Source organism: Prionailurus bengalensis, chromosome A3, assembly GCF_016509475.1.
Source record: "Prionailurus bengalensis isolate Pbe53 chromosome A3, Fcat_Pben_1.1_paternal_pri, whole genome shotgun sequence".
NCBI classification, from domain to species: domain Eukaryota; kingdom Metazoa; phylum Chordata; class Mammalia; order Carnivora; family Felidae; genus Prionailurus; species Prionailurus bengalensis.
In genome coordinates this window covers 45175513-45196105 of record NC_057354.1, presented here as the reverse complement: position 1 = coordinate 45196105, position 20593 = coordinate 45175513, and the positions used below count along the sequence as shown (strand labels likewise).

Genomic DNA, 20593 nt, shown 5'->3' with positions numbered 1-20593 from the left:
AAGCCCCATTGAGTCTCTAGTTAGAGCAAGCTAGTGGCCATGATCACCCAGGGCAGGCAGTGCCATGGGTGCTCAGCTGGCAACTCAGTGTGGATCTTGCCTGCCCCTCACCCAAGTACTTGGTGCAGCCAAGTGCAGAGGTTGTAGGCCACTGGAGAATGCCTACTTGCCTCTTGTTGGAGTGGCGAGCCCATGGGAAGATGACTTCTCCATCTAAAGATGCGCTGCATATTATATAGCTGGCCTGGCACTGAATGCTCTCCAGTCACTAGGGTGTTATTACTAAATAAAGGAGTGCTGTTCCTCCTCCCATTAATAAAGTGACATATTCTAACCCACTTAGTTGTCAATTACAGTGAATATTTTGTGCTTAAAATTTAATGCATGCTTCCATATAGCATGACAGGTAGCATATTTACAAAGAACAATCTACATCTATAATTAACTGATATAAAGATGATCAATTAATATAACCTTAATAATATAAATATTTTGAGCAATATTTAAGTGAAGGATAAGAACTTTGTTCTGATATGGCCACCTTATGCCAAGATCTAATTCAGAAGGATTATGTAAAAAACAACACCACAAAAATACAGGAAAATACTCAAGGAAATGAAGACCATATGGCCACACAAAACCTTGTACTTGAATTTTTATGGCAGCATTATTCACAATAGCCCCAAAGATGGAAAGAGCCCAAATCTCTATCCACTTCTGAAGGGATAAACAAAATGTGATCTATCTATAATGGAATCTATAATTCAGCCACAGAAAGAAATGAAGTACTGACACATGCCACAACATGGATGAACTAGAAAACATTATGCTAAGTGAAAGAAGCCACATAGAAAAGGCCATATATTATACAATTCCATTTATATGAAATGTTCAGAACAGGCAAATTTATAGAGACAGAAAGTAGACTTGCTTCCACCAGAGGCTGGGGTGGCAGGAGAGAATAGGAGTGACTGCTAATTTGGGTGATGAAAATATTTTGGAACCAGAGAGGAGCTCAATAAACATCCACTAAAGGAATGAACGATGAAGCTTTCATGCAGATGACCAGAGAGTTTCCCCCATGCTTCTGTATATATGGTCAGTGCTACAGTAGCATTGCTGAGTGTTGTGGAGGGGGGCCTGGGTGGCTCAGTTGGTTAAGCATCTGACTCTTGATTTGGGCTCAGGTCATGATCTTGTGGTTTTGTGAGTTCAAGCCCCACGTCAGGCTCTGTGCTGACTGCGCAAAGCCTGCTTAGAATTCTCCCTCTCTCTCTGCCCCTACCCTGCTTGTGCTCTCTCTCTCAAAACAAACAAACAAACAAACAAACACACACACACACACAAACAAACAAAGAGTATTGTGGAACCAGGAGGTGAATGAGCATGTGACATTTTTTTCCACGTCTCTATTGGTGGTCCACTCTGAAAGGCCAGGGTTTTTCCTAGCCCACAGCATCTCTCAATAACATTTAATGGAATATGAGGCTGTTTTACTGCCAAGTATCACAAAAACACGAACATAATTTCACCAGTTTGTCCATGAAAATGTATTGATTAGAGGACACAACCATTTTGTTGCATTGTGAGGCTCTCATCTTCGCTATTTAAGTTTGCCAAAGAGGAACACTTCACAACCTTCATGTGTTCCCAGACTTCCATGGAGAGAAATGGGCAATAGCAGTATGTTTTTGCACTACTCTAATCTAATGGTACACTGTCCAATATGGCAGCAATAAGCCACACATGGCTACTGAGCAATTGAAAGGTAGCATCTCTGGGGCGCCTGGGTGGCTCAGTTGGTTAGGCATCCAACTTTGGCTCAGGTCATGATCTTACAGTTCATGAGTTCAAGCCCAGCATTGGGCTCTGTGCTGACAGCTCAGAGCCTAGGGCCTATTTCAGATTTTGTGTCTCTTCCTCTCTGCCCCTCCCCCACCGCACTCTGTTTCTCTCTCTTTCAAAAATAAACAAACATTTAAAAAATTAAAAAATAAAAAAGGGGGCATCTCCAAATTGAGATGTGCTATATGCGTAAAATACCCACTGAATTCTGAAGACTTGGTACAAAAAAAAGAATGTAAATAAAGTATCTCACTGATACTTCTTTTATAGTGATGATACGTTGAAACAATAATATTTGGATATAAGGGGTTAAATAATAAATATTACCATTAACTTCACTCAATTTTTAAGCTTTTTAATTAATAGGGCTATCAGAACATTTAAAATTACCCCTGTGGCTCACCCTGTATTTTTATTGGGCAAGGCTACTCTCTGTTGCCTAGTGTACAAAAAATTGCTGAGCAATTTTTCCATTGTTGTTTTGCTCAGCTCAAAAAGCCAATGTAGGTTTCCTCCACAGGTGACCTTTTCAGCAGGGGTTTTGAGGCAAGTGGCCAGTGTGCATATGACTGCTTACAGATTGGAATGGCTGCTTGTTCGTTTTGCCTTTAATGGTATAAGGGGACAGGGACCTGTGGCCACCTGATAGGAAATACAAATGGGGCAATAATCAGATGGCCTAATTGCTTTTATACAGCAACTGACAGGAACTCCAGAAAAAGTAAAAAATGAATATACATAAGAGGCAGATTCTCACTTAAAATGTATTCCTTAAAAAATCAATTATTAAAGTGGCTTTATTGAGAATGGTGCATTCAGTCAGTAACAAATACTGATTAAACACCTACTGAATGCCCGGTGTGTGTTCTGGGTATTGGGGATCCTTCAGAGAACAAGACAGTCCACACCTCCTGCTCTTATGGAGCTGATCTATTGATTCCAGAACCATCTTCTGAGAAATAATTGTGAAATTCCTTAAGGTTTTAGATAATGTATATGAGGTTAGAGATGGACCAGGAGTTATGGAGAACTTGGCCTGTGTTTCAGTAGAAAGCCCTTGAAAAATAAAACCAGCTTCAAAACAAAGTTGTAAGGATGCTTAGTGTTTTATTCCCAACATGTGTGATCCTTAATTAAATGGAATTATCTAAAAATATATATGGGTGTCATATACACATGCACACACCAAAGGGAGATTGTATTTACTGTTGAATTAGCAAGAAGCCATCTTTATTCCTTGCCATATTTTCAGATAAATCTAAAGATTAAGAAAATTAATTGAGGGTTTACAAAATGATGCTAAGACCTTCTGTGGAATGAACTTTTAACAGGCTAAATCAACATCCAAAAATACAAAGTCTATTTTGATGTTTACATGTCAGAATCGGGCCTGGAAGGATTGCAAAAGATGATGAGTTCACTGGAGGTATCTAAATGTGGGCCCACTTCTTAAACTCCTCGTAAGTCTCAAACAAAGAGTTTCTGATCTTAATTTTTTCATTGTCATCTCTAGGTTAGGCCTTTCCTGCTGTCATATGGTGTCTAACCAGAAAGGGAACTCCCACCTCCCTCTACCTGTTCTGTCATCTTGCCCAACCTTCCCAGAAGTGAACTTATACTCAGTAACTGGGATAGTTTAACCATTCTTTTCCCAAGGGTTCAGCATGGTTCTAAAGTCACCTTGAATCAGAGAGATCAGCTGTGGTTCTCCTTACCTATCCTCATGGCTTCCTCCATCCTGTAGCTAAGGGGGTCCTACATGGGTCTATCTTGTTTCTTAACCCTTCTCCATAGGCCTTCAAGCTCCCAGGTCACCTCTCTCTTATACTTTCTCTCTCTGATTTACTTGAATGCCCAGGCCCATGATTCCCTAAGAAATGTCATCTCTCCATGAAAAAATGATGAAGTCCCTGCTCATTGGTTCCTTCTTGCGTCTTGAAAGTTTGGCAGCCATGGTCACCTGCTTCCCAGTGAGTTTTTATTTTTGCCCCATTTTTGGCAGACTCTGACCTCAAAGGTCGGAATTGATAGGACTTAATCAGACTGTACACATAACAAAATAGAAAATCATATATAAAATTAGAAGGAAAAAGATTTAATAGTTAATTTTTCAATCCCAAATTGAATGAATGTTTTAGACACCTGCAAGAGTATGTGCCTTGCAGAATACAGGGCAACTTTTTGATGCCAGTAAATTAAAACAAAATGACAGAAAGAAGAAAAAGTAAGTTGAGTCTTTCTGAATTCCAAAGGAGTGATCTATGTAGTAGAAACCTAAAACAACTTGACAGTCATCAATATTTCAGCTTAAACCAAAAACAAACAAAATAAAACAATAACCACAAGATCAAGTTTTCTATTAGGTTCTATTCAAGGAGGCTGATTAAGAGCACCAGGACTGATATCACTACAACACTCTTGGTGATATACGGGCCAGAAATAGGTATAAGTGACATGCTAGAAAAAATGACGACCAGGCATGCATGAATCACCCACAGAGAAGAAATAAAAGAAAAATGTCAAGGGGATGAATCATTTAAAAGACAACTACCCAGAGGCATTTTCACTTATTGAGCAAAGTTGACAATTGGTGGTATGATTTAATTTAGTAGTAAATATTTATGTGTAGAAAATAATTTCTAGCACAATAAATAAGTTTGAAACATATTTCCCCAAATTAAAAATGGCAAATTTCAGAAAAATGTGGTTTGGAAGAGAAGGAAGATGGAATGAGTGGCAAGTTCAGCCAAATGTGGTCTCCACTCATGAATAAACAAGAGGAAGGAAAGCCAGTGTGAAGGTTAAGAATGGGCAAGCAGGAACGAAAGGAAAAAGAATCATTTATACCACATTCTAACCCCATATTAAGTTTGGAAACATCCTAGAGATCACTGTATAAAGTAACAAGTGTTAAAAAGCATTTAGTTTATATACATTTACACTGCAAGTTAACATAAATATTATGTTCTTTTCAAAGACCAGCAGTCATAAGTCAAATGAGAGGGAACCTTGGCATGGAATCTGTTGACAGAAGAGGTAGACATCGCTAACAATTGAATGAATGACTTGTTCCAGGGCTCACAAGCATGGCCGGAGGGCAGATGACAGACACAAATATAATTTCCCAAGGGAAGAAGAACAAGATTGGGTGGGAGACCAGAACATGAGGTCATGAAATTTAAAGTAACCAAACTTAAGAGCAAGAATGATCCATCCCAAATGTCAAGAGAAGTGAAGCAAAAAATGGAAGAATACGATAAATTGTAAGACCATGGTATAAAAAAGAGTAGATGTCATGGACCTGTGCCCATGTGGCTCCCCCATCACCTCCTTCCCTAAGAGGGCTCCCTCCACACCCCAAAGCCCAGCACGTCTTCATCCCCTTGTCTGCTTTATTCTTCACATTCACCCTCATCACTTACACACTTATTTTTATCTCTTCCCTTTGTGTCTTTCTCCTCTAACTAGAATGCAGGCCCCATGAGGGCGAGGATTTTTGTCTGTTTGAGTCACTTCTGCTTGCCCAGTACCTGGAATGGGAGCTGAGCATACTACACAGTCAACATGATGTATTGGATGAATAGGGCAGGCCTGCTGGGGCATCTGGGAAAGAAAACACGCGCCTGCAGCCAGCTCCCCCTTCTCCGCAGTAGTGCACGGATGTCAGCCCAGAACAGCAGCAGCCATTCTGCCAATGGGATATAAGCCAGCTTCAGGCTGGAGCTGACACCAGGAAAAACAGAGTGGAAAAGGGAAAGAAACCAAAACCCCAAAGATTCAAACCCTAGAGCCCGGCCTGTCTCCAGACCTCCCAGTTCTATGAGCCAATAAATGCCCTATGGTTGAAGCCATTTTGAGTTGTGTTTTCTTTAATTTCTAACAGAAAGCATTGCCACTGATAATCTATGTTTTGAAATTTGAGAAGATAGCTTTAGGGAAACACAGGTTAAGGGGGAGGGTGTGTATTAAAAGACAAGAATTAGAGATAAGAGAAATGAACATTACTTGGTATAAGTGGACAAAAATCCCTAAGACTGTCATAGTTCATGTATTCTTGTAACATCTAGCCCAAAGGTCTATTTACATGATACAAAGAAGTCTTCACACCTCAACAGAACCAGAAATTACCAGATAACAAAAGGTTTAAAGTAGATGTGGCTTACATGGTTCTAAAAAATCTGTATTTGGAGAGGAGACAGAATCATTATCATTTCATACCAAGAGACATACAGGGACCCCCCACTTTCTGAAAGTTTGCATTATACCACTTCATGTTTTGCTAACAGAAAGAAATCTGAAGATGTTTACTTTTACAAAGAAAGTCATTATCACACTAATGTAGGTCTTTCAGGGAAGGGAAGTGGCCCTAATGTGAACTTCCAGAAAGTGTGGGGATACTCTTGGCTTTAACTGTATGAGATGTTTCATAACAACAATTTACTTTTGGATAAGGGGGGAAAGCTGTATTAAAAAACAAGCACCTCCAGCACTCCTCAAACTTCAACGTGCATAAAATCAACTTTATGCACACTTATGGCACACTTGTGAACAACACAGATTGTTCTGTGAACAACACAATCCAAAGGCCTGGGGCAGGGCCCGAGATTCTGTATTTCAGCAAATTCTCATGGATGCTGATGCTGCTGATCTAGGGGCCACGCTTGGAGTCAAACCGAACAGTGTAGGAAAAACAGAGTTCCCCTTGAGTAAACAGAGATGAACTTGAGAGGGGAAGCCAGGTGCTCTGGGGCAGGAAGGTACAAGATGTTGCGTCCGCGATGGCCTTGGAGAGCTGCCAGGCACCCCTGGATGGTCTTCCTTGACAACAGGGACAAACAAACCCTTATAAACCCTCACTCGCTAAAAGCTGAGTGTCCCTGTCACAGCTACGAGGGGTTTGTGTCCCAGAGCTTCAGTGCACAGGCCCAGGCTTACAGAGGACACCAGTGCTGCACCTGGACCCCTCCTGCACTCTTGGCTAAGATACAGGTGTCAGCGCACAGGAGCAGAGGAGTGACTATGAAATCATCCCAGAACTTTTAGAGAATGCTGTGGGGAGACAGGGGCCCTGTAAAGGCAGTGTTACTACAGGAAAATCAAAGCCACAGATCAATTTATTTTTATTATTTTATTTATTCTCAAAGTAGCTAACATATGTAGTCTTGGCTTCAGGAGTAGATTCCAGTAATTCATCACTTACAATCACTTACAGTGCTCATCCCAGCAAGTGCCCTCCTTAATGCCCATCACCCATTTAGCCAATCCCCCACCCCCATCAACCCTCAGTTTGTTCTCTGTATTTAAGAGTCTCTTCAAGGGAGTCTGGGTGGCTCAGTCAGTTAAGCATACGACTTTGGCTCAGGTCATGATCTCACTGTTCCTGAATTTGAGCCCTGTGTTGGGCTCTGTGCTGATAGCTCAGAGCCTGGAGTCTGTTTTGGATTCTGTGTCTCCCTCTTTCTCTCTGCCCCTCCTGTGCTCATGCTATGTCTCTCTCTCTCTCACTCAAAAATAAACATTAAAAAAAAAGTTTAAAAAAAAAAGTCTCTTCTGGTTTGCTTCCCTCTCTGTTTTTATCTTATTTTTCCTTCCTCCGCCCCATGTTCATCAGTTGTGTTTGATAAATCCCACATATGAGTGAAATCATATGATATCTGTCTTTCTCTGACTGCCTTATTTCTCTTAGCATAATACCCTCCAGTTCCATCCACGTTGTTGCAAAGGGCAAGATTTCAGTCAGAGGTCAATGTGAGGTGACAGTTGGACTTCTTGGAGGTCACTGCTATACTCACATTTCTGAACTTCATTTTATAAAATATGAAATTCCTCCAAAGTTAGTCTTTAACACCAATCATATTTCAAAAATACAAATATCTCTGGAAGGTAAGAGTGTGAGTTCGTCTTTCTTTCACATTTTTGGAGAAATAACTTCAAGCCAGCTGGCCTCTTCCTTTTCATCCAGCCAAGCTCAGCTGCCTGAAGTACAGGGCTTTTTTTAAAAGAGCAGAGGGAAGAAGGCAGTTCTCAAGATCATATTCCCTGTAGGAGCTGGGCAATCCTGACAGGCCAAACTACCACCTCTAACATTAAATGTGTAGTTTCTCTAAAAAGCTCTTTGTGTTTATAATTTAGTTAAAGAATTAAAGAAAAGATCTAAATACCTAAAGTCAACAATACAAGAAATAACACATGTTGGCAAGGATGTGGAGAAAAAGGAACACTCGTGCACTGTCGGCGGGAATGCAAACTGGTGCAGCCGTGATGGAAAACAGTGTGGAAGTTTCTCCAAAATTTTAAAATAGCACTACTCTATGATCCAGGAATTGCATCATCATCTTTGTGCAAAGAACATAAAAACACTAATTTGAAAGGATAGGTGCACCCCTGTATTTATTGCAACATTACTTACAATAGCCAAACTATGGAAGCACCCCAAGTGTCCACCGATTGATGAATGGACAAGGAAGATGCAATGGAATATTATTCAGTCATAAAAAAGAATGAAATCTTGCCATTTGCAATGATATGGACAGAACTAGTGAGTATTATGCTAACTAAAATAAGTCAGCCAGAGAAAGACAAATACCATATAATTTCACTCATGTGGAATTTAAGAAACAAAATGAACATGCAAAGGGAAAAGAGAGAGAGAGAAACCAAGAAACAGATTCTTAACTACAGAGAACAAACTGATGGCTACCAGAGAGGAAGTGGATGGGGGGATGGGTTAAGTAGGTGATGGGGATGAAGGAGTGCACCTGTCGTGATGAGCACTGGGTGATGTATGGAAGTGTTGAATCACTATATTGTATACCTGAAAATAACGTGACACCGTATGTTAACTAACTGGAATTAAAGTTAAAATTAAATAAGTAACTAATCTGAGTTTTTTCTAGAAAACATTGGCCTGCTGCCATGTTCACAAAAGGAACATCCCCTGGTGGTAACAAACGTGTGGGTTTTGAGGGGTGTCTTTCCCTGCACAAGCAGGAACAGGTTCTTCATGGAAGGGGGTATGGGAACAAAAGGAACAGCAAAAAGGGGCTACACGTGCAGACAAGCTGAGAAGCAGTGTAGAGTGGTTGTTCTCCACGGAAGAACAGAGGAAGGTTCCTGATGAGGGCTGAGATGGGAACAGTGGCAAAAGATGATTTTCTAGGGCAGCAAATACTACTTGGCATGCGAGCCTTTAATTTTTCAGAGAGGAACCCAGATGTACGTGATTTGCCCCAACATTATATGTGGGTGATAAAAAAAATGAAGCTGACACTGCAAATGAGTAGAGTGTACGAGGGGAAATGAGGGCCCTGCTACAAACCATGACTAATTTCCAGACAGGCGTTGAAAGTCTCATTATTTAAAACAATGAGATTTAACTTTTAATAAAAGCAAAATATGTTCATAGTAAAAAGAGAGAGTGTGAGAGAAAAAGAATATGAAGCCACTGAGAATGAGGCCACTACTCCAGCCAGACCCATGACCCATTCCTGATCCCGTATCATCTGGTTGCTCTCCATCTCCAATATATATTTATTTATAAAGAGAATCCCAAGTCATAAGAAAATGCCACCAACACACTCTACTTAAGAATTCAATGAGTGTAAAGTATATTTTAATAAAAATTCCATTTGAATCATAATAAAAATCTTAAATCTCAGTATATGCAAAAATAACTAGCTTTTCTATTATAGAAGTAATGCGTGCCCATGATTTTCAAAAAAATCAAACAAGGCAATTAAAAATGGGCAAAAGATCTGAACAGAAAGGCCACCAAAGTAGATGTACAGATGGCAAATAGCATATGAAAAGGCGCTCCACACCATCCACCATTAGGGAATTACAAATCAGAACAAGGTACCACTGCACACCAGTTCGAATGGTGAAAATTCAAAACACTGACAACACCAAATGCTGGCGAGGATGTGGAGCGGCAGGAACTCTCATTCATTGCTGGTGGGAATGTGGAATGGTATAGCCACTTTGGAAGACAGTTTGGTAGTTTCTTACAAAACTAAACACTCTTACCATACAACCCAAACTTGTGCTCCTTGGCATTTACTCGAATGAGCTGAAAACGTACATCAACACAAAAACCTGCACACGAATATTTATAGCAGCTTTATTCATAACTTCCCAAACTTAAGAGTAATCAAGATGTACTTCAGTAAGTACATGGATAAACTATGGTACACCCAGACAATGGAATATTATTCAGCACTAAAAAGAAATGAACTATCAAGCCACGGAGGAACTTTAAAATGTGTATCTCTAGTGAAAAAGGCCAATCTGCAAAGGCTGCATACTGTGTGGTCCCAACTATACAACATTTTATTACTACTACTATTACTGTTTGACTCCACACTTTTCTCACCATCCCAGACATCATTCCATATAGGATATAGAAATCTGTTTCTATTTCCTCAAAATCTGCATAGTAATGTGCTGAATGAATATGCCAAAATTCATTGAGCCAGCCCCCAAATACAGTGATCATTTAGGATGTTTCTCAAAGTTTCACTTAAAAGGTTAATATATCAATTACAGAGAAAGCTCTCTGAAACTACTCCACCATGCCCTTTATCACAGATTTTGCAGCAACTTTACTGAGGTCTCACTTACATTCTGTAAAATGCACCCATTTTAAATGCACAGTTTGATGAACTCTGTAATATCTTGTAAGAATAAGACTACATGTATAAGACAGCTTGAGAAAGGTAAATTATAGAAAATGCAAGGTATTGATATTATTTCTATCACACATATACCATTTACTTTCTATTGATTGAGATGGTCCTGTCCTGAAACACAGCTGTGGGGAACAGCTCAACTGCCCATTTCTTCAGTGATGCCCCCAGATTTGTGTCTGACAATGCACCCCTCCAACCCTTGAGCTTCCAGAACATCCCTAAGTAATGCCAACTAGCAGCCTCTGGCCCAGTGATGGGTCTGCACAGGACACAATCTGAGCCAATGAGATGCAAATAGATTTCTGTGATAGGGCTTTCGAAAAGAAGCATAACTACCACTCTTCCCATTGGACTTAAAGTGATATAAGGTCGAAAACTACCTCACCCGTCCTGTAACCACAGGGGAAGCAATGGTCTGAGAAAGGTCAACCTGAAAGAGAGATTAATACAGACTAAACCCTGTATGAAACCAGCATCCCCACGATTCTTCACTTCACTCTGCGTAGTAATAGATTCTCCAGTTACTTAAGCCAATTAGATGGGTTTCTACTACTTGCCAGCAAATGAAGTCTAGCCACTACTCAAGCTGGGTGTAGAAGAATTCCAAATTTTAGGCAATGTAAAGAAGGGAATTAAAAATCATCCCTGATGCTCCTCCTACCACCCAGGGCAAACACTGACCACCTCTAGAGTTGTAGGCCAGGTTCCCTGGGAGGCAGCCTCACACAGAGCTCTACCTGCTGGCGTTTGTTAGGGTGAGCTCTTGGGACCCTCCACCCCCATGAGCAGTGACAGAAGCAGGACAGGGCAGAGGGAGAAGTTAAGCTGCAAGCAATAGGGTCACAACAAACACCCAGCTGATCCCATGGGGAGTTCTGGCCCTGGGAAGACCCTTTAGAGTTGCCTCTCCTTGAGGTAGAGAGCTGCTGGCCTTTTAAATTGCTTCTCCTCCCCTCCCCACACACAAGACTAGTCGCTGGATGCAGACTGCCTTGGGAGGGGCAGACTTTAGGCAAAGCCCTTCTCTTCAGTCCAGGGTAATCTCTTTCAAGGGAGACCCAGCTTCCAGCTGGTGGTACTCACACATCCCACAGTCAGAAAATGAGTTCTTTAGTCCTGAACAAGAAGGGTCTGGGTGACACAGCCCCCATCACATCTGCATGTCTCCTTTTACTTTATTTTATTCATATGTTTTTTCTTTCTTTAGAGGTTTAGGTCATATTTAAATGCTGTTTTAAGGCACATGAAAAGATGTTCAACGTCGTTCCTTATCAGGGAAATACAAATCAAAACCACACTCAGATATCACCTCACGCCAGTCAGAGTGGCCAAAATGAACAAATCAGGAGACTATAGATGCTGGAGAGGATGTGGAGAAACGGGAACCCTCTTGCACTGTTGGTGGGAATGCAAATTGGTGCAGCCGCTCTGGAAAGCAGTGTGGAGGTTCCTCAGAAAATTAAAAATAGACCTACCCTATGACCCAGCAATAGCACTGCTAGGAATTTACCCAAGGGATACAGGAGTACTGATGCATAGGGGCACTTGTACCCCAATGTTTATAGCAGCACTCTCAACAATAGCCAAATTATGGAAAGAGCCTAAATGTCCATCAACTGATGAATGGATAAAGAAATTGTGGTTTATATACACAATGGAATACTACGTGGCAATGAGAAAGAATGAAATATGGCCTTTTGTAGCAACGTGGATGGAAGTGGAGAGTGTGATGCTAAGTGAAATAAGCCATACAGAGAAAGACAGATACCATATGGTTTCACTCTTATGTGGATCCTGAGAAACTTAACAGAAACCCATGGGGGAGGGGAAGGAAAAAAAAAAAGAGGTTAGAGTGGGAGAGAGCCACAGCATAAGAGACTGTTAAAAACTGAGAACTGAGGGTTGATGGGGGTGGGAGGGAGGGGAGGGTGGGTGATGGGTATTGAGGAGGGCACCTTTTGGGATGAGCACTGGGTGTTGTATGGAAACCAATTTGACAATAAATTTCATATATTGAAAAAAAATAAATGCTGTTTTATATAGTGGTATGAGCCTAGCATTACATTCTGAGCATTTTCCAATCTTTTTTTTTTCTTTTGAAAGACAGAGGAAGAGAGAGAGTGTGTGTGTGAATAGGGGAGAGGGGCAGAGGGAGAGAGAGAATCTTTTTTAAAACATTTTTCTAAATGTTTATTTATTATTTTTGAGAGAGAACAGGGAGGGGCAGAGAGAGAGGTAGACAGAGAGGATCTGGATCTGAAGCGGGCTCTGCGCTGACAGCAGAGAGCCTGATGCAGAGCTCAAACCCACAAACCGTGAGATCATGACCTGAGTGGCAGTCAGATGCTTAACCTACTGAGCCACCCAGGTGCCAGAAGAGAGAGAATTGTAAGTAGGCTCCACACTCGGTGCAGAACCTGATGCAGGGCTCAATCCCACTACGCTGGTATCATGACCTGAGCTGAAATCAAGAATCAGATGCTCAACCAACTGAGCCACCCAGGTGCCCCTTTCCAATCATTATTTAATGAATTGCAAACAAGAGTTATAATTCTTTCACATAGTTATCATAAAGTATTTAGACATTCTCTTACTATCAGACATTTAGAGTATTTCCAGTATCTTTAATCCTTATACATAAATTTCTATTTGCACCTCTGCAACCAGTTTTTAGGATATATTTCTAGGAGTGGAATTAAAGGATTGAAGGATATGAACTACTGTAGCATTCTGGCCAATTGCCCTTTGAAATTTCATGTCAATTACATTCAGACTACTGCTACATAGGTCTCATTAGAACTGAACATTTCTCTATTTCACATCTTGCCAACTGATCAAAAACAATGTCTCATTCTTGTTTTAGTTTCTTTTCCCCCATGAATGATACGTTTGAAGATTTTAAAATATCTATTGATTTTTGTTTGTTTGTTTTTTCATCTGCAAATAGTTGGCCTTTTTTTTTTCTCAGTTTTTTTATTTTGGTATCAGATGGTCTTTTACTGATTTATTAAAGCTCTTTATATAGTAAACATACCAATCTTCTGTCTGCCATATTTGTTAAAATATCTCTCTGTTACTCAGTTGCATTTTACTTAAATTAGGGTGTTTCAGAAACTTTAGATAGTAAAAGAAAAAAATCTTAATATTTTTTTCCATGCTCTAAAAAGACCTTCCCCATCCTGAGACACAATTGGTCTTCACTGTGTCTTTACTGAAGATCAATCTTCACTGACACTCCTTGTCTATCACTCAGTGTTCTTCCTGAGGAAGGTTCTCCCTGCCTGGGCTGAATGTCCCGGTGATACCTGTTCACAGTACCACATGCCATTGCTGCTGGTACGCCCTTCACAGCTACAGCTTTACATTTCTGTATGAACGTTTATAAGCTTTGAAAGGAGAGGAAATACATCTGTATGTCTTTCGCCATTGTAGTCTCAGAATCTGGCAGAGAACACTTACACATTTTCTAATTTTTTTATTTTCAATATTCACATTTAACTCTTCAATCATCTGGGAATCTCTTTTACTGCAGAATATGAGAAACGCTTCTATCTTTATTTTGTCCCACCATTTACAATCATTCTTCCTTTTCCTGGTGTTATGACACAAATTTTATCATATATCATATATGTACATTTATACATACCTTTATACACACACACTTCATTCTTTCTATATTGGAAGTATGTACTGGAACTCCCTTCTTGTGTTACACTGTTCTACTGGAATTGTTTTCATTGTTGTGGAGTTATATTATGTTTTAATATCTGACTGGACAAGTAACTTCTCAATATAACTTCTTCCCTAAATGTATTGCTTAAAATCACTGATCAAGCCCACCACTAGTGAGACAAGTTAAAATGGTAGCAAGCTCCTTGCTCCATTCTCTTTTCTTAATTTCATAGATTGTCTTTTGGCCAAACATATGTCCACCTACTTGAGCAATCCAGCCCGATGGAAGACATAGAGATCCTGCTCCAGGGTGCAGTTGTTGAAGGGGACAATCTTCACGAAGTTCTGGATGAGGACAAACTCAGGGGTGAGGTGCGGCAGAGAGATGATGCAGAAGTTCTTATCCTAACATGATTGGCAACCAGGCACACAGGAAGAGAATTAGAACCCATTTATCAATGAACAAATTCCTGCTGCAAAACACTACAGAAAAAAGGAGCAAAATGTATAAAGGACGGAGTATTCAAGTTCAACTTTCCTATAATTTGGAAAGTAATCATAAGTTCAAGAAGATGAGGAACTGTAAGAACACAGAGAAAAATCTCTGAGATTCTGGCCGACCTAAATAAATGAATATTGTGAGCAATGGGACCCATTCATTATAGGTCTTTGATGGAAGTAGGTTTTTTTTTTTTTTTTTTTTTTTTTTGAACCAGCCCTGCATCCCAGGAATGAATCCCACTTGATCATGGTGAATAATTCTTTTTATATGCCGTTGAATTCGATTTGCTAGTATCTTATTGAGAATTTTTGCATCCATATTCATCAGGGATATTGGCCTGTAGTTCTCTTTTTTTACTGGGTCTCTGTCTGGTTTAGGAATCAAAGTAATACTGGCTTCATAGAATGAGTCTGGAAGTTTTCCTTCCCTTTCTATTTCTTGGAATAGCTTGAGAAGGATAGGTATGATCTCTGCTTTAAACGTCTGGTAGAACTCCCCTGGGAAGCCATCTGGTCCTGGACTCTTATTTGTTGGGAGATTTTTGATAACCGATTCAATTTCTTCGCTGGTTATGGGTCTGTTCAAGCTTTCTATTTCCTCCTGATTGAGTTTTGGAAGCGTGTGGGTGTTCAGGAATTCGTCCATTTCTTCCAGGTTGTCCAATTTGTTGGCATATAAGTTTTCATAGTATTCCCTGATAATTGTTTGTATCTCTGAGGGATTGGTTGTAATCATTCCATTTTCATTCATGATTTTATCTATTTGGGTCATCTCCCTTTTCTTTTTGAGAAGCCTGGCTAGAGGTTTGTCAATTTTGTTTATTTTTTCAAAAAACCAACTCTTGGTTTCGTTGATCTGCTCTACAGTTTTTTTAGTTTCTATATTGTTTATTTCTGCTCTGATCTTTATTATTTCTCTTCTTCTGCTGGGCTTAGGCTGCCTTTGCTGTTCTGCTTCTAGTTCCTTTAGGTGTGCTGTTAGATTTTGTATTTGGGATTTTTCTTGTTTCTTGAGATAGGCCTGGATTGCAATGTATTTTCCTCTCAGGACTGCCTTTGCTGCGTCCCAAAGCGTTTGGATTGTTGTATTTTCATTTTCGTTTGTTTCCATATATTTTTTAATTTCTTCTCTAATTGCCTGGTTGACCCACTCATTCGTTAGTAGGGTGTTCTTTAACCTCCATGCTTTTGGAGGTTTTCCAGACTTTTTCCTGTGGTTGATTTCAAGCTTCATGGCATTGTGGTCTGAAAGTAAGCATGGTATAATTTCAATTCTTGTAAACTTATGAAGGGCTGTTTTGTGACCCAGTATATGATCTATCTTGGAGAATGTTCCATGTGCACTTGAGAAAAAAGTATATTCTGTTGCTTTGGGATGCAGAGTTCTAAATATATCTGTCAAGTCCATCTCATCCAATGTCTCATTCAGGGCCCTTGTTTCTTTATTGACCGTGTGTCTAGATGATCTATCCATTTCTGTAAGTGGCGTATTAAAGTCCCCTGCAATTACCACATTCTTATCAATAAGGTTGCTTATGTTTATGAGTAATTGTTTTATATATTTGGGGGCTCCGGTATTCGGTGCATAGACATTTATAATTGTTAGCTCTTCCTGATGGATAGACCCTGTAACTATTATATAATGTCCTTCTTCATCTCTTGTTACAGCCTTTAATTTAAAGTCTAGTTTGTCTGATATAAGTATGGCTACTCCAGCTTTCTTTTGGCTTCCAGTCGCATGATAAATAGTTCTCCATCCCCTCACTCTCAATCTAAAGGTGTCCTCAGGTCTAAAATGAGTCTCTTGTAGACAGCAAATAGATGGGTCTTGTTTTTTTATCCATTCTGATACCCTATGTCTTTTGGTTGGCGCATTTAATCCATTTACATTCAGTGTTATTATAGAAAGATACGGGTTTAGAGTCATTGTGATGTCTGTATGTTTTATGCTTATAGTGATGTCTCTGGGACTTTGTCTCACAGGGTCCCCCTTAGGATCTCTTGTAGGGCTGGTTTAGTGGTGACAAATTCCTTCAGTTTTTGTTTGTTTGGGAAGACCTTTATCTCTCCTTCTATTCTAAATGACAGACTTGCTGGATAAAGGATTCTTGGCTGCATATTTTTTCTGTCTAGCACCCTGAAAATCTCGTGCCAATTCTTTCTGGCCTGCCAAGTTTCAAAAGAGAGATCAGTCACGAGTCTTATAGGTCTCCCTTTATATGTGAGGGCACGTTTACCCCTTGCTGCTTTCAGAATTTTCTCTTTATCCTTGTATTTTGCCAGTTTCACTATGATATGTCGTGCAGAAGATCGATTCAAGTTACGTCTGAAGGGAGTTCTCTGTGCCTCTTGGATTTCAATGCCTTTTTCCTTCCCCAGTTCAGGGAAGTTCTCAGCTATGATTTCTTCAAGTACCCCTTCAGCACCTTTACCTCTCTCTTCCTCCTCTGGGATACCAATTATGCGTATATTATTTCTTTTTAGTGTATCACTTAATTCTCTAATTTTCCCCTCATACTCCTGGATTTTTTTATCTCTCTTTTTCTCAGCTTCCTCTTTTTCCATAACTTTATCTTCTAGTTCACCTATTCTCTCCTCTGCCTCTTCAAGCCGAGCTGTGGTGGTTTCCATTTTGTTATGCATTTCGTTTAAAGCATTTTTCAGCTCCTCGTGACTGTTCCTTAGTCCCTTGATCTCTGTAGCAAGAGATTCTCTGCTGTCCTGTATACTGTTTTCAAGCCCAGCGATTAGTTTTATGACTATTATTCTAAATTCACTTTCTGTTATATTATTTAAATCCTTTTTGATCAGCTCATTAGCTGTTGTTATTTCCTGGAGATTCTTCTGAGGGGAGTTCTTCCGCTTGGTCATTTTGGATAGTCCCTGGCGTGGTGAGGACCTGCAGGGCACTTCCCCTGTGCTGTGGTGTATACCTGGAGTTGGTGGGCGGGGCCGCAGTCAGACCTGATGTCTGCCCCCAGCCCACCGCTAGGGCCACAGTCAGACTGGTGTGTGCCTTCTCTTCCCCTCTCCCAGGGGCGGGATTCACTGTGGGGTGGTGTGGCTCGTCTGGGCTACTTGCACCCTGCCAGGCTTGTGATGCTGGGGATCTGGCGTATTAGCTGGGGTGGGTAGGCAAGGTGCTCGGGGGCAGGAGGGGCAGGCTTAGATCGCTTCTCCTTAGGTGATCCACTTCAGGAGGGGCCCTGTGGCAGCGGGAGGGAGTCAGATCCGCTGCCGGAGGTTTGGCTCCGCAGAAGCGCAGAGTTGGGTTTTTGCGTGGAGCGAGCAAGTTCCCTGGCAGGAACCGGTTCCCTTTGGGATTTCGGCTGGGGGATGGGCGGGGGAAATGGCGCTGGAGAGCGCCTTTGTTCCCCACCAAACTGAGCTCTGTTGTCAGGGGGCTCAGCAGCTCTCCCTCCCTTTGTCCTTCAGCCTTCCTGCTTTCCGAGCAGAGCTGTTAATTTCTGACCTCCCAGACGCTAAGTCGCGCTTGCTGGAAGTAGGTTTTTAAAGTAAGGTCATTTGTGTTTGCAAATTCACTTGCATCCAGAAGTAAATCACTGTGTCATAGCAAAGTCCCTATGCTTACTAAGTGACACTGCACCAGCTGTGGTCCCCTCCTCTGAGATAAGAGGGTGATGGTACTCCAGGCTTTTCTTCTCTAAAATCCTGTGGTTACACATTAATGGATGTCTGTATTTTATCATGACATGATCCCATTGAGGTGAACAGATCTAAGGAAGACATGTTTCACCTGGGAAGTGGGTTTAGTTAGCAGGCATAGGAGGGTCCACATGTCCTGACACCTACCGCTGACCTCTGAGATCTGCGCTGCCCAATATGGTAACCAGCAGCTGTGTCTGGCCACTAAGCATTTGGAATGTGGCTAGTGTGACTGAAGAGCTGAATTTTTAATTTTATTTCATTTAAGTTAATTTACATTTAAATTTGAAACTGATACTCAATTCAGTTACTGGAGAAGTTTTATGTATGTTGGAAAAACTTGGGTATAGGAATCTATGTATTCAACTCTAAGTTTTATGAAATCTAAAGGCAAATCAAGTATTTCTGATGAAAATATAGAGTGCTACAGGTGTAAAATACATATTGGATTTCAAACACTGGGAAAAAATGCAACAGATCTCATTAATAATGTTTCATACTGATTACATGTTTAAATGATTAAATTTGGACATATTCAGTTAAAGTATATTATTAAAATTGATTTCATGGGGAGGTTCCTCAGAAAATTAAAAATAGACCTACCCTATGACCCAGCAGTAGCACTGCTAGGAATTTACCCAAGGGATACAGGAGTACTGATGCATAGGGGCACTTGTACCCCAATGTTTATAGCAGCACTCTCAACAATAGCCAAAATATGGAAAGAGCCTAAATGTCCATCAATTGATGAATGGATAAAGAAATTGTGGTTTATATACACAATGGAATACTACGTGGCAATGAGAAAGAATGAAATATGGCCTTTTGTAGCAACGTGGATGGAAGTGGAGAGTGTGATGCTAAGTGAAATAAGCCATACAGAGAAAGACAGATACCATATGGTTTCACTCTTATGTGGATCCTGAGAAACTTAACAGAAACCCATGGGGGAGGGGAAGGAAAAAAAAAAAAGAGGTTAGAGTGGGAGAGAGCCAAAGCATAGGAGACTGTTAAAAACTGAGAACAAACTGAGGGTTGATGGGGGTGGGAGGGAGGGGGGGGTGGGTGATGGGTATTGAGGAGGGCACCTTTTGGGATGAGCACTGGGTGTTGTATGGAAACCAATTTGACAATAAATTTCATATATTGAAAAAAAATAAAAAAATAAAATAAATAAAATTGATTTCACCTGTGTCTTTTTTACTTTTCTTTTAAATGTGGCTGCTAGGATATTTAGAATTCATTATGTGGCTCGAATCTGTGGTCTTTCGGACATTGCTGTCCTACACTATCTATGTTCCATACATCCTGATTGACCCTCTGCCAGGTGCCTGCAGGAGCGGCCTGCTCTTCCCAGAGCTAATTTGTCCCTCTGGGATCTCCCCTCCTCCTGAACCCTGTGAAGGCATTACTTGTGTTAATCCAAAACCCTGGGGACATTTGTGCAAACTGAAGGAGTGAATTGTTGTTTGACCTTATCTTCCTTCTTTCTAGCAAAATAACGCAGTTCCTTTTGGGGAACTTGAAAGTCAAGTTGTTAAAATACTCAAGCTGAAAATAAGAAATGGGTACCTAGTCCCAGTGGGCTTCCTCTGGGAGGAGGACACTGTAATGAATTGCTTTGACTTAGATTTGAAAGATTTAAGGGTGAATAATAAAGGTATTTTGTTCCTCTCTCCTCATTCCCTGAAATAAAGTAGAATTAAACAGTAAAAGTGTCTTTTGACTTTCTAAAGGTGGCATTGCTTTTGTAATGCTGAAGATCTGCCTTCACAGGGATTTCAAAACAGGAGTGAATTTAAATTTAGGGAAATTACTTTGAGGCATCCCTAAGGGAAACTGGCTTTGTAAAATCTTACCTTAGGGTATCTATATTGCTTTATGAGCTTCAAAATACCGTAAAATTAATCCAAAAAAATTATGATGCAGAACATTATTGCAAGGCTGCATTATATTAGCAAAATGAGGAAATACAATCTATGATCACATAAGTTTCAGGAAACCTCATTAAACCATATTGGTTTCTTGCCTCAGTGGAAAGGGTATCAAGGAAAAATAAAACAATAGATGTTTTCCTTGTAATTAGCCAACTGAAGAAGTCTAGTTATTGACTTGACTTAACTGATAGGTGGGCCACGGAAAAAGTCTTTATAAAAATCCAATTTGTTCCTCAATTGTCTTTCATCCCCACTTTCTTCCCTCCAATAAAGTGATAAGAGGTT

The 20593-nt window shown here is 40.4% G+C and overlaps 1 protein-coding gene across 2 annotated transcripts in view; it reads right to left on the bottom strand.

Annotated features, from left to right (window-relative positions):
* The window catches only part of CFAP61 (cilia and flagella associated protein 61), a 285028-nt gene that overhangs the window by 167546 nt on the left and 96889 nt on the right, over positions 1-20593 (bottom strand). For both annotated transcript variants that reach the window (XM_043602984.1, XM_043602985.1), the window contains exon 13: positions 14470-14609. In XM_043602984.1, the coding sequence (XP_043458919.1) occupies positions 14470-14609 (140 nt within the window). The remainder of the gene's footprint in view (positions 1-14469; positions 14610-20593) is intronic.